General features: G+C 47.2%; 1 protein-coding gene across 1 annotated transcript; it reads right to left on the bottom strand.

Annotated features, from left to right (window-relative positions):
* Positions 1-117: 117 nt before the first annotated feature.
* tdrd9 (tudor domain containing 9) lies at positions 118-13,548 on the bottom strand. Its single transcript, XM_027032208.3, has 35 exons — positions 13,421-13,548; positions 12,785-12,876; positions 12,387-12,457; positions 11,692-11,913; positions 11,491-11,613; positions 11,339-11,419; positions 10,883-11,047; positions 10,505-10,608; positions 10,221-10,340; positions 8,827-8,911; positions 8,680-8,737; positions 8,452-8,556; positions 8,207-8,304; positions 7,901-8,032; positions 7,660-7,819; positions 7,391-7,454; positions 7,108-7,171; positions 6,902-6,946; positions 6,742-6,795; positions 6,326-6,442; positions 5,919-6,026; positions 5,654-5,754; positions 5,393-5,566; positions 5,090-5,201; positions 4,741-4,959; positions 4,548-4,637; positions 4,178-4,435; positions 3,614-3,781; positions 2,104-2,174; positions 1,895-2,004; positions 1,609-1,705; positions 1,316-1,454; positions 1,084-1,202; positions 808-880; positions 118-697 (listed from the first exon to the last, which is right to left on the bottom strand). The coding sequence occupies exons 1-35, from the start codon at positions 13,546-13,548 to the stop codon at positions 602-604; spliced, it is 4,023 nt and encodes a 1,340-aa protein (XP_026888009.2). The 3' UTR covers positions 118-601.
* Between the last annotated feature and the right edge of the window lie 326 nt (positions 13,549-13,874).

Genomic DNA, 13,874 nt, shown 5'->3' with positions numbered 1-13,874 from the left:
TGGGCTTGTGGCATTTCATTGTAGGGTAATTATAACAAATCAAGAGAACGACCGTGATCACAGGGGACCAAAAGGAACATTTTTATATGGATAGAAATCCACCCCACCCCCCAACTAACAGAAGGGGGAAATTAATAAACAAACGACTCCCTGACTCCCAACTTCTCTACAAACCCAATGTGCTCTTCAGGTAGAATCCTCACTGTCTGCTTTAGCTTACTCGATCTCCCAAGATCATTGGTGTCTTAACACATCTGGCACACTGTGATTAATCCCGGAACAAGGACAGTGTCGGTGGTGAACTGACCAATGAACACAGTAGGTGTTCACAGCAACAATTTTACAGTGAATGAATGTTGGATCAGGATGTTTTGCTGAAGAGATTGAGATTACTGTTGATAATTCATAACCAAATTAATCTGAAAGAAAGAAAAGTATGGTTTATTAACAAACACTGCTTGTGGCAGCAATTGAACAGGGAACACAACCTTAAAAAGAAACTTTCAGTTCGGCTAAGTCAGCGCTCTTCCTTGCATTATAATAGCATTTTATTTTTTAATTTTTTTTTTACATTTTAGATCAGCCTCGACAGCAACAGACATCACATGTTGAGTAGAGTCACAGGGTGCAGCTGGAATAGAACCGCTTTAGCTCTGCCATCATTTTGGACAACCTCCATCTGCTGGGAGGGGTCAACCTAACACATGCACAAACACACCAGCACTTTATAATACATCCAGGACATATGTAATACAGTGGCTGTTTAGCGTGGTGGGCCATGTATGTACTGATGTATAGGTAAGGCACCTGGTTCCATTTCTTGGGCATGTCGTAGTAAACAGGTGTGCAATCCTCTCTGGAGGGCATTTTACAGAACAGCCTGAAGCAAGCAAGCGTTCAAAACACACACACAGACGTTAGCGTATCTTTCACATAGGCATGCTTCATACCCTCTAGTGTCAGTGAACCAAAAGAGCAGACCAGCAGAATCTAATCCCATCATTAAGAGAAAAGCCTCAGAACCCCCAGAATCCTTCAGAACTAGCGGTTCAGTTCAGGGTGGACAATGGCGAACTCTGCTACCTGAGGAGTCGATCACGTGCATCTTCCTGGAGAGCGCTGATCCGGTCTGGGCCCAAATGGAGGAGGCCGTTGGGACCCTCACACACCAGCCTATTAACTGCTCCTCGAAGTCCATTTATCTATACAAACACACCCACACACAATGCTTACCTTGGACACCTTGATGGAGAGACAAACAAACAAAACAAAAACAATTCTAACAAACATCTCCCATTAGAACATCTAAATGTACCTCAGAGATGTCCTCAACATCAACCTTGACATCAAAGGTTGTCTCGATATCATGATCTGGCAGCATAGCCTCCTGGGAGTTGGAGTTTGTGCCCAGGCCACACAGAGCTCCAGTAAAGCAAGTGCGCTCCTGATCAGTACTACAGAAAGAAATCAGACAAGACACTTGTACACGTGTTAATACAGTTTTATGCAAACTGTTGGCCTAAATGAGTCATGAAGTAGTGATGATACAGTGCTGTGCAGAGTAGCAGTGTGAGGTACAGTTCCACAATTCTCGATGGTGAGAATTACCGTAGCTCCATGACGGGGGTGAAGAGCATTGTGATCAGGGAAGGGAGGCCATGGATATGAGGCATCAGAGTTGTTTCTTTCAGCATTATACATGTCCCTACACACACACACAACCACCACATTACATCACATCACATTTACAGCATTTAGCTGAAGGTTTTATACCAAGACTTACAATTATGAGTACAACTTGGCAGGGGCTTGAACTGGAAACCTTCCAATTACAAGTTGAGTACCTTAACCACTGAGCTAACACAGACACAGGGATAGGGACAGACACACACACCTGAGGCATTAAGAGATACAGATCCTGCAACCAGCAATCTCTCGTGACTGTCCTGAGGATTGTCGTTCACCAGCACGGAGTTTATGCTGTCTCTGTCGATGATGACTGACCTGTCAAGAACCAGGACACACCAAACTGAACTTTAGGCCTTTCCAGCCGGAGGGGAGGAGGGGGAAGCAAACCTGGGTGCTGAAGAGCTGAGTCCTCACCTGTACTGCATGACTCCGCTCATGCAGTGAAAGGTGACCTTGTGGGGGCTGAACGGGCCATGCACAGAGACCTAAGGAGGAGAGAAGACAATCGTTCATCACGCCTGTCCACACACATACCTGAAGACACAAGAGAACGGCTCGTCAGCCCCCCCAATATCACAGAGTTGCGCAGTCCCCACTGCTGTTCTGCACAGGCCTGAACCCTCTCAGCCAAATCTCCAATGAAAGTGGGTATGGCTGCAGATTCAGGAGCGGAACTACCATCAGACATCCCCGCTACATGAACATGACACCAAGCTGTACGCCAAGACGGAAAGGGACATTGATTGACACACCTGACCAGGATCCACAGCATGGACAATGGGATGTCATTTGGGCTGGGGAACTGCGATCAGGACAGGGGGCAACTGAACTACCACTAGGCCGTTAGCATACCTGGAGGGCAGCTATTAATAAATAAATAAAGTCACACGAGAACCATGAGACAGAAACGAGAAGGGCAGTGACATCCGAGGGTGATCTATAGGGAAAGGCAGCTGCACAAAAGTCAACTGAATGGGGACGATGAGATCATAGCCATAAATATGTATGTCCTGTCAGCCATCAGATACCCAGCAGGCACAATAAGCTCACCAAGAGAAAAACTGGAAGCTGCTGATGTAAAGACCAGGATACTCCTCACAAATGAATTGGGGGGGGGGCTATAACGTGCAAGAGCCACTGTCCAGGGTGGTTACCATGGAAGCAGAGGAGGTGCCATGGCAGGATGATGTACCCATGGAATTTACCATTGACAGATAGCAGAGGTGGCTGACATAAGACAATGCCACCAATGTCTAGAAAAGGCAGGACTGGAAGACAGCACAGCAACTAATCATGGCAGCACACAAGTAAGCACTTAGCACTACAATGAAGCAGAGAAGACAAGACCCAAGATGGAGACTTTTGCAAAGGAACCTCTGGAGACACCTAGCACTTAGTATCTGGAAGCAAGAGGATAGCAGGATACATGCTGGCAGGGAAAGAATACAGACAGAGACACAACCAAGTAGCAGGGACCATGTACAGGAACATGTACAAGACATACAAGCTGGACACTCCCCAAGCCTAAATGGGAGGAACCACAAAGCTACAAGGTTAGGATCCTGTAGGACCTGCAGAACCAAGTAGACACTAGGATCAATGATAAAGAAGATGCAGATAAAGTCAACACAAGGTTGTCCTAGTTGGGATGGGGTCACTTCGGGCTGCGACCTCTGAGCTGGAGCAGTGACTCAAAGAAATCCCAGGAATACCACCACTCTCAGTGCAGCGGAGCGCAATCCTAGGAACAGCCATAGTACTGCAGTGCACTCTCCCACTCCCAGGCGCAGAATATCAGGAATGTCTGATATTATATACAAAATGTCCATTTTGAGTAGCCAACTGTATCCAGTGGTTTGAAAAGCAGGAAGCAGGGATGTGTATTGTGACAGCGGTTCTGTGCGAGAGGCTGCAGTTTGAATACCCTGCACTTGGGGGCGCTGTGGCTGGCTTTGGAGAAGGAGAGTAGCAGGCTGTTGATGAGCTGCTTCTCCTCCTCTTTGCGGGTGTTCCAGGAGCTGCTGCTGGAGCTCGGCGTGAAGGTGCCCTCCTTCAGGTCCTTATACAGACCCATTAACACCTCATGAGACTGCTGGAGAGAGAGAGAGAGAGAGAGAGAGAGAGAGAGAGAGAGAGAGAGAGAGAGAGAGAGAGAGAGAGAGAGAGAGAGAGAGAGAGAGAGAGAGAGAGAGAGAGAGAGAGAGATAATCAAAGCTTTGCAATAACTGATTTTTTTGCTCCAAGTTAATAATTAAAACTCTATTTATACTTACTTGCTTTGGCAAGCAAAAGAATACTCTAAACAACTCACGGTACACACTCCGTGACTCCTCGCATAAAGATCCCACTGAGATTGGTTTGGCATACTGAATGCCAAGTTTTAACCTCTGCCCTATTCCACTAATGACATTGTATACTTTAAGACATGTCAGAGGACAAACTAAATTTTGGCTTTTATAGAACCACTGTGTGCCATCACCACGGTTACCTGGCTCTCAAAGCTCTCAGGGACGAGGCGGGCATATCCCTCCTGCACGAGCAGGTTGGCCACGTCAACGTCACCCGTCTCCATGGAGACATGGAGGTGGACACGCATGACGCCATGCAGGATGGAGTATAGGGAGACAATGAGCGAGCGTCCATTCACCAGCGTGATGAAGCGGTTACGCGCTCGGCTGCTCCACTGGACGCCTGTGATCATGGACTGGGCCGATGGAGCCAGGCCTGCCAGCACAAACTCCTGAGCCTGGTGTGTACACACACACACACACACACACACACACACACACACACACACACTCACTCACACAAACAGTATACACACACGATGGGAAAAATGGTTGCCATAGAGACCCTACCTGAAAGGGTGCTCCGAGCAGGTCTGCAGGAAGTTCCCTTAGACTATTGCAAGGAACTTTTGAGGTGTTTCCAAAGTCCAGGAAGAACACCTAGTGTATGCACGCACGCACACACACAGTGCAAAAAAAGATTTAATACTAATAGATAAAACGTCACTGAGTTTGTGTGTGTGTGTGTGTGTGTGTGTGTTACCTCCACATTGCTCCCCTGTACATGCAGAACCTTGGCTCTGTAGTAACTGCCTGTGTCGGTTTGTGTGTCGCTGAACGGCGCCAGGCAGAGCAGGTTCGGGTAAAGTGACACCGACAAAGGACGCAGCTCCAGCATGTTAATGGCCGCCGTCAGCCTCCCCTGCTTCTCCAGACTGGCTTCATCTGCCTGGAAGCCCCAGAAGTGGCCGACCTCCACCACCTACACCCGCCCACACCCCACCACCCGACAGAACAGATGAAGCATTATGGAGAGTGGTGTGGATGGATGGATGGATGGATGGATAGATGGATGTAGAGCACGGCGGTGCTGGAGCAGCAGTGATTTGGACCTCAGTAATGTTGACAACAAAGACCCTGGTGGAGGGCAGGCGCTCTGGGTCGATTGTGCTGCTCAGGACTCCAACAGGGTAAACAGTCTGGCTCTGAAAATCCACATTCACCCTGGGGATGGGTAGGAGGGGAGGGAGAGAACCCTGACACAAACGTCAGATTTATACATTCAGACACACTGCCTGTACTCATATTTATCCACAGAGGGACGACACGCCCAGATACCAGATGACCATCTCTGCAGCCAGTGGACACCTGCAACTCTGCAGTACTGTGCCTCGTGTGTGTGTGTGTGTGTTTACCGTGCGTATTGGAGGTGCGAGACGGTCCTGCACCCGGCCAGAGCCTCCACCTCGTTGGTGGTGTGCACATGCAGGTTGAGGCGCTGTTTCTGCTGGGACAGCCGGAGCGAGAGAGACACCTCTGGCAGGACCCCAGAATCCTGCAGCGATGACCGGTAGAACTCCACGTAGGCTCTGAAACGCACCACAGCAACAGTGCTGAGACGGGACTGACGTGTACGCTCTCGTCCAGCAGGGGGAGCTGTTTAGCGAGCCATTTACCTGGAGCCCTCAAAGGAGATGAACTTGACTTGGCCGCACTGTCGGAACAGCGACTGCAGCTGCTTATAGTAGAGGAAAGCAAATGGAGGAAGGTTACGCACCTGAGAGAGAGAGCGAGAGAGAGAGAGTGTGTGTGTTAGGACAATTATAAGGGCCTGTGAATGATAAGCACCTGAAATAATTATTGCAACATCAGGTAAACTTTGATTATTATGGTACCAAAACTCAGAACAACACGCCTGTACCCAGTAAATTCTTTGCGTACCATCACTGTGGTTCGGGGGTCATTTCCTGAAAGCTCTTTGGAGGCCTGCTCCTCGTCTATGGCTCCCTGGAGGAAGTAGTTTGGGTAGAAGGCACCTGCGATCACCACCTGAACAGGACAGCAATGCTTTGAAAGCTTGGGATCTGCACGTTTGGACTGCGCATGCATCGCAACATTCTACACAGCAGTAGTGTAACAGAAGCAGTGTCATCCTTGATCTCTTTGTTTAGAACACGTCCCATGATAGTCACTATCTAGGTCGAATTATTTCCAGCTGGAGATGCTGTGTGCTACGTTACATAGGGTTACGCACATGCGTTTTATCTGTAGTATGATTCTCTGTGGAGACGCATGAGTTACCTACTGTACAAATCTCCTTTTGTGCATGCTGGTGGTGTGTGTATTACCTGCAGTATGAATCTTTGGCTGTGAATGCCTGCGTAATCCAACGGGTGGGAACTATCGCTGACGTGCATGTTAAACTGAGAGACTCGAACCTTCAGATCCACAAACAGCTCAGCCACCTGTCAAAGACGAGAGCAGAGAACAGAACTCTGTGTGCGCGCTTGTATATTTATATACATGTGTATGCTACATATTTAGTCCTGCGAGGGAGACAACTATCCTGTTTATAATGTGGAAACCTTCAAGAAAGGAGGGAGCACTTAGACCCAACAAGGAGAAAAAAATTTACTATGCCAAAATGTTATTTTGTTTACTGAGATTAAGATTAGGCATTTCCAGCTAAAACAATGCACAAATAATATGAAAATACCATACAAAAGATGGAAAGACTGTGTTTGTGAGAGACCCGGCATACAACCTCTCTGATGCGTTTAATTTGAATACAGTTCTCTTTGCCCCACTCCAGCTCATCCTAAAAAAAGCGGCTGAATTAAGATCACATCAGACAAACAGAATTAGAACATCTGTGTGGATATGATGATGCATGGGCCTGTAAGCAGGCCTGTACAGGATCTTACCTTTGGGTGCCTGAGCTCTCCTTTAGCTCTGGATGTGTACCATGCCTACACACACAAACACACACACACTACTCTAGTCCCTGGCAGCACTTGGTAAGAAATTGTCAACAACCTGCTCTTCCCTTTAGTGACGCGTTAAGGAGAGGGAACGGGGATGGGGAAATGGCTGAGCACGTGGCCCCGTTCCCTTCAGACAGCTCTCCTACCTTAAAGGCATTGACAAAAGCAACGGAGTCACTGGGCACACCATGAGCGAACGCCAACTTACTCCTGAAAGAGCACCGAATTGGGACGGACAGACGAGCACACACACACACACACACACACACATTGGTTATAGGGCAGGATCGGTCTGGTAATCACAAAACCACTTATTGTGCAGGTTTAGAGACATGGCATAGAATATCTGGAGCCTCTGGTGGGCCCTAACAGACATAGCAGGCTAGATACGAAAGAGAAAAATCTGGAAATAAAAATGTCTAAACGTACCGATAGCCTGCCAGCTGCTGCAGAGAGGGCATCGCAAAGAAACTCTTTAAGGAGAGAGACGCAGCTGAGAGAGAGAGAGAGAGAGAGAGAGCTTATGAAAACCCACCCAGATGAGCTGGGGCATAAACTGCTAATAAGTTTGCAGAAGTGATCACATGACTTAACAACAAGGACACCAGCAGCGACAGCATATGTGAGAGTATGAGCGCGTACGTGCGCACACACACACACACACACACACACACACACACACAGTCTAAGAGTGATACCAATGATGAGGCTCTCCTCCAGGCAGCCAAAGACATGGCCGAGCACGATCATCTTGCCCAGGAACAGGTCCACAGGCAGGTGGGCCAGGACACGGCCCAGAAACGTCAGCTCGCCATCAAAGTGCTTCCGAATGCTGCTGTGCACGGACAGGGCGCCCATCTACACACAGACGCACCGATCTGAGCACCCTCGCGCTCTGCACATACTTGGGGTGCATGATGCTGTGTGTATTGCAGCAACCTCTTTCAGCTGCAGGATGGTCCTCTCGATGTCCCGGAGATTTGGGGGCGTCAGAGCCGTAGATAGGAGCGAGCGTGGGTCTCCCATGTCCAACAGCTTCACCTTCAGCAGGATACTAGCCAACGGAGAGCACTGGGGCACAGACACACGTTTTAGAAGAACACTAAAACACAATGCTCAGCACAGTATACCAGACGCCTTTAAGAGATATCAGCGCTAAACTACTAAATATGTTTGAACACAAATAGACCAAAACCCCGAATGTTGCAAGCAGTGACGTGGGAGGGGCCAGTGGAAATCTCTCACCAGCATCTCCGGAATGGCGTAGTCTGGAATCTCAGTTTTCCAGAAGTCCCTAGTGACCAAACGGTAACAAAACCCCTTAGATACCCTACCAGCACGACCTGAAAGGGGGGGGGGGGGGATTTGTGTTAGAGACCATCACTTAGGGATGTACATGTTCCTACTGGTTAGTTTAGCGCCGGGTGCAGCTGCTACACTAACAAATATTAACATACAAGATTTAATTTATTAAATGTATTGAGCAGAACCTTTGCGCTGGTTACAGTTGGTCTTAGATGCCCAGGTGAGGCGGAGACACTGGTAATTCGTCTCTTTGTCGCACACCAGATGGCGTGCCAAACAGAAGTCGATCACTATCGAGCACAAGCACAGGTTTAAACTCTGCAGGAATAAGTTTTCAAGATATTTCTGTTCATGCAAGCACCTACACGCAACAAACTACAGATAAAGAAACGTGACATAGGAGACAGACCCACCATATTTGACATCTGGCACTGTGACTGAGCTCTCCGCAATGTTGGTGGATAGGATGACCTGCACACACGTGCGCGTGCACACACAGGCTTATGGAGCTATAAGGGAGTGGACTGGGGGTGAAATTGTGCCCTGCAGGTTAGCATTACCTTCCTGTATCCAGGAAGAGGTACCAAGAAGACACCGTTCTGCTCCTCTAGCGTCACAGTGGAGTGCAACGGGTACACCTGCAGCCTGCCACACACACACACACACACACACACACACACACACACACACGACTCTTTACAATGAAAGATAAAAATCTCTTCTCAAGGATGGTCTGTTGTTACCGCCTACTCCCCAAACCCAAGGCTCACTGCCCAGTCCCAATGTGCATGTGTGTGGCGCTCTACTTTATAGATGACGAGATGATGTGAGGGCCATTAGAGTAGGTGACTCGCGCACATACAATCCCAACAGTCAGCGCATCAAACACACGGACAAAAGCACAGTTGTCAAGGGAACAGCTGGCCATCAAAGTTGCTCTCTCCAAACACAGCTAAACAGCTGACTGAAGCCAACACAGCCGTTAAAAGCCAAGCAGACACCTGCTCCTGGAGGAGGAGCAGCAGAAGACACCAGCTAAAATGTGCCAAACCTGGAGATATCCAGCTAAAATATGATGAGCAGTGGTGTGTCCAGGATTGTATAAATGTAGTGCTGAGATCAGATTGGGGGGGGGGGGCACCACCTAATTATTTAATAGGACTACTATACCTCTCCAATAAGCATCTTAAAATCCACACACATCAGGCAGAAATGACCAACTACTCATATCAGTCAAATTTAGAAATAACAAAAAAGGCATTTAGTTATTTTACTATTACCAACATTGTTTTACAACAACTTTCAAAGAAAGCCTACATAAAAAGATAAATAACATATCTAAAGTTACATCAACATACAGCTCATATTTCAGGCCCTCTAGACCCCAAAAACTGCCGCTAAGGGCCGGGATTCCTCTCACAAGCGCACTGTTGGACTCCGAGTCTTCACTGCCCACCTATGAGCTGTCCAACTGTAGGCATTAGAAGACAACCCTGCAGTGTCCTGCACCGCAGGCTTTTCATGTCGAGAACGATAAATGTTGGGGCCGGTGTTAATGCTGGCTAGCATCTGCACAGATGAGGAATTGATCTGTAGCGCACTAAACTATATCGGGGCAGAAGCAAAAAAACATTACTACTCACTTGCATCCATACAAAATTAAACAAATGATATAACTATCCAACAAGAAAGAAGCAAAGATAGATGGTGTGGTGTCCTCTACAAGACTATAAAAACATGTGGCCAGAGGGACCATCACAGAATGTACCTCAGCCAAGAACACTACGAAGTTGGAAATAAATGTGGTACAATCAGATGTACAAACAGCAATCCAATCTGAAAGTACTTTAAAACACACATGCATAATTGTGTCAATTCCGCTTCGAGAAAAACCCCATCAAGCCTAAAATATGACTACAAAATGATGACAAATTTAACTGTTTAATGGGCTGACCTTTTGCGTACAAGTTTGGCAAGAGCCTCCTGCATGTACTGGATCTCGTCGAGTCCAGGCAGAAACACCAGCACACTGCCCCTCCCTGGAAGGGTCGTCTGCCCATTCTGTTCCGATTGACTGCACCCCACACACACACACACACACACACACACACACAAACGCAGTTCCCCCCTGACAGATCACGCCATAGATGGCAGACTGCTCATGCTGAAACAGTGGCAAATCTATCAGCACCAGCCTCTGCAAAATGACCTCACATTTGCAACATGCTTTATTCTGACCTTTGTTCTCTGGCCTCCAGATCATCGAAGCTCTGAATGAGACTGACCGCCATATTATACATCTCCATGCTAATGCAGGGGTCATCTGGGTGGGGGCCATCCATCTGCCAAATACAAGCAAATGCATGTAGGATGTGTAATATTGAACACCATCCTCACATGGTGGGCATCTACCACACATGCCCTCACATACATACAAACATACTGTCACACATTAGGATTCTGACACTGTACATAAAGTACTTGAGGATGTTTTGTGGTGTTAAGTATAGATGGTTTGCAGTGTGTGCTGGGATTACAGGAGTTTACTAAATTGCAGGGGCTGCCTTGCCTTTCATCCATCTTATTCTTTTCCTACCCTTACACACACACACGCACTTTGAAGGGGAGAATGCTCTTGATGTCATCCAGGTAGAACTCCTCGATGGTGTACGGAGCCCCCTCCACCTCAAACACGTATGCTGGATTAATCTGGCTGCGGACAGGCGTTCCGAAATACTCAGCAAACTCGGCGCAGTTTATTGTAGCAGACATTAGAATTACCTAAGTGTGTGAAAGAGAGACAAACACACACACACACACACACAGAGCAAGAGAGAGTGAGAGAGCAAGCACACGAAGACAGAAAGCAGACACTTCAGCATTCTATTTATGTTTAAAGACCAAAAACAACATTCTGAAAGAGAGTAAAGGTCAAATCCTCAGAGAGGGATACATATCAATTCTCAACTCCTGTATAACAACAGTGGCAACATATACAGTAATGAAGAAAGCAAGAAAGAGGGACTGTGTTTTTATGCACAAGTGGGTGCGTGCAGTGTATACTTGACGTACCTTGACGTAGCGCGAGTTGGAATTCAACAGCTTTTTGACAACCAGCAGAAGAAAATCCAATTCCTCGGTCCTCTCATGCACCTGGAGCAGGTATCCAAAAACATTGTACACACTGCAGTGTGTTGAAGTGTGTGTGTGTGTGTGTGTGTTACCTCATCTATAAAGATGTGGGAGAATTCGGTGAGACTCTTTGCTGCCACTAGTTTCTGCAGCAGGACTCCTGTAGTCATGTAGATGAGCCTGGTGTGCTCAGTAGCCATCTTCTCTAAACCCACCTGCAAACAAGCAGAAGGGGGGAGGAACGTATCCATCTGCATGTGTGCGCGCACACACACGTGAGTGAGCATGCGTACCTGGTAGCCCACCAGACTGCCCAGGGTGCACTTGCGCTCGCGGGCAACCCAGCGGGCAATGCTGGAGGCCCCTATCTTGCGGGGCTGTGTGACCACCAGGTTGCAGGGGGTGCCCTTCTCTGTGTAGTAGTCCAGGATGAACTGCGGGAGCTGGGTGGTTTTGCCACTACCCGTCGCACCCCGGATTATAACAACAGAGTTGTTCTCTATCAGAGAGATCAACTGCGTGCGCACACACACAGTAACAAATGTCACTGAATGTCTTCCTGGTCACTTGTTTACCAGTAACACAAACACACAGCTCGCACCTACTCACAGACCACTTCTTTACACACACCTATATTGTAGGTGTGCAATTAGACTAGAACATATTTGTTGGCAGGCAAAACTTGTTGACGATTCCCTACCTCTCTCTGAAAACTTCTAAACACCATTTCTAACCAGATATGTTCTGGGTGGCAGTCCATTCTCTACACAGCATCAATACTAACATGTTAGTGAGTGTTGACCTGATCCAGGTTTAACAAGCACAGCAGTTTTAACGGGGCAGTGTCTGTGAAACTGGGGTGTTGAGACAGGTTCAGGTCACAGGACTTGGCCGTTCTGGCAGAGTTTAGCTACATCATCTCCAAGTTTTAGCTCAGCTGAGAAAGTGTGTGTGTGAGTGAGAGAAAGAAAAGTGTGCATGCACAGACCTCCTGTCTATTCTTAGTGATGGGGAGATTTGGGTACTCATAACTGGCAAGAAGAGGAGCCACATCTCGGCCTAAAAGGTCAGAACAAGCACACAAAGCAATAAATAAAATAAATAAGCTATACGTCACACCAACACAGAACAGTTATGTGGCGTTCTGACTCTACCCACATGTTAAATCAATCTGTACTAACAGTTTAACCTAAACTAACCATTTGAAGCATGTGTGGAAAGATGCAAATTCAGGATTAAACTTGCGGTAGACAGCTGTTAGCGTGCGGGTCTTTTCAGTGTGCAGAGGACAGAGTTCTGTGTTGATTTTTTTTTTTTTTTTTTTTTTTTTTTTAAATGCCCCCATGCTGCTCCACCCTGGTGTTATTATATATAACCGGGTCTCACCAAGGAGGATGTCCGACTTCCTGCTCCCCCGCACAGCTCCTTCTGATCGATCGTTCTCTGGGCCGTCCTGATCGGTGCATGGCTTTACACAACTGGTGAAGCGCGCACACACAATGGACGGCTCGATACGACAGGACAATCCCAACACCGATGCACTTAAAGTGCAACATCATTGCAATGGCTTACATTAAGCAGAATTACACAAACTCCGAGTTAGTGGCAGCAGTCATTTGTAATTATTTGATTACAAATGACCGAAAGAAGCGTAATGTAAGCCAAAGTATCGGAACCCTGCATCGTGACCAAATGTGACAGACGACACGTATCAACAGATTTATAAAAATCTGTAGCTTTAGCCACTGAAGAGAGAAATGCCACCCCAACACTCGTGCAACCTTAAAACAAGCGAGATATGAGTAAAACATAGCCTTTAAATATTTTAAAGTATGAAATATCCATTTTATTTGTACGTCGACAAATTTAAATCTGGTGAAAAGAGGACAACCAAACTAGCTACCTAGCTAACACATTTCCTCGCGCCAAGAGCACGTGGAGCACACCAGCGCGCCAAAGAACCACCACAGGAAGTTTTGTAGTTATTAAGTTGGGTATTAAATTGCGGTATGTATTTCTTACCCCTCTCCTGCATCAAGGTTAACCGGCTTGCTAGCTTTCTGTACCTCAGGGGTGATTCGTACGTTGGCGAACTGTGCTCCGAGCGTGAACCACTCTGCGATCTGCTCTGCAGTTATCGCCTGCTTCATTCTGCACAAATGCACGCCAAATTTGACAGTTTATGTTCGAAACTGCATTGTACAAACGAGACGAAATTGGTCCATCGCGCTAAAACACCACCAAAACCTAATCTCTTGGCACAGCCGCTGTGCTGTGGTTCTCTGGTAAATTACCTTTGACGTTGGTAAGAATAACGTGCGTCTTACGTGGCCGTTCTCTGAAGAAATACAGCCAACCACAAAAAAAATAAAAAAACACAAAGTATTCATTTAACTTGAAGACGAGACAAACTCGGGGAGAAATATATTTATTCATCTTTAAAATGTTTGGCTACATCATACTATTTCCACGAAGT

This window comes from Electrophorus electricus, chromosome 12, assembly GCF_041902795.1.
Source record: "Electrophorus electricus isolate QZ-2024a chromosome 12, ASM4190279v1, whole genome shotgun sequence".
NCBI lineage: Eukaryota > Metazoa > Chordata > Actinopteri > Gymnotiformes > Gymnotidae > Electrophorus > Electrophorus electricus.
Note: the sequence above shows the minus strand (reverse complement) of the source record. Positions and strands in the feature narration are given on the sequence as shown.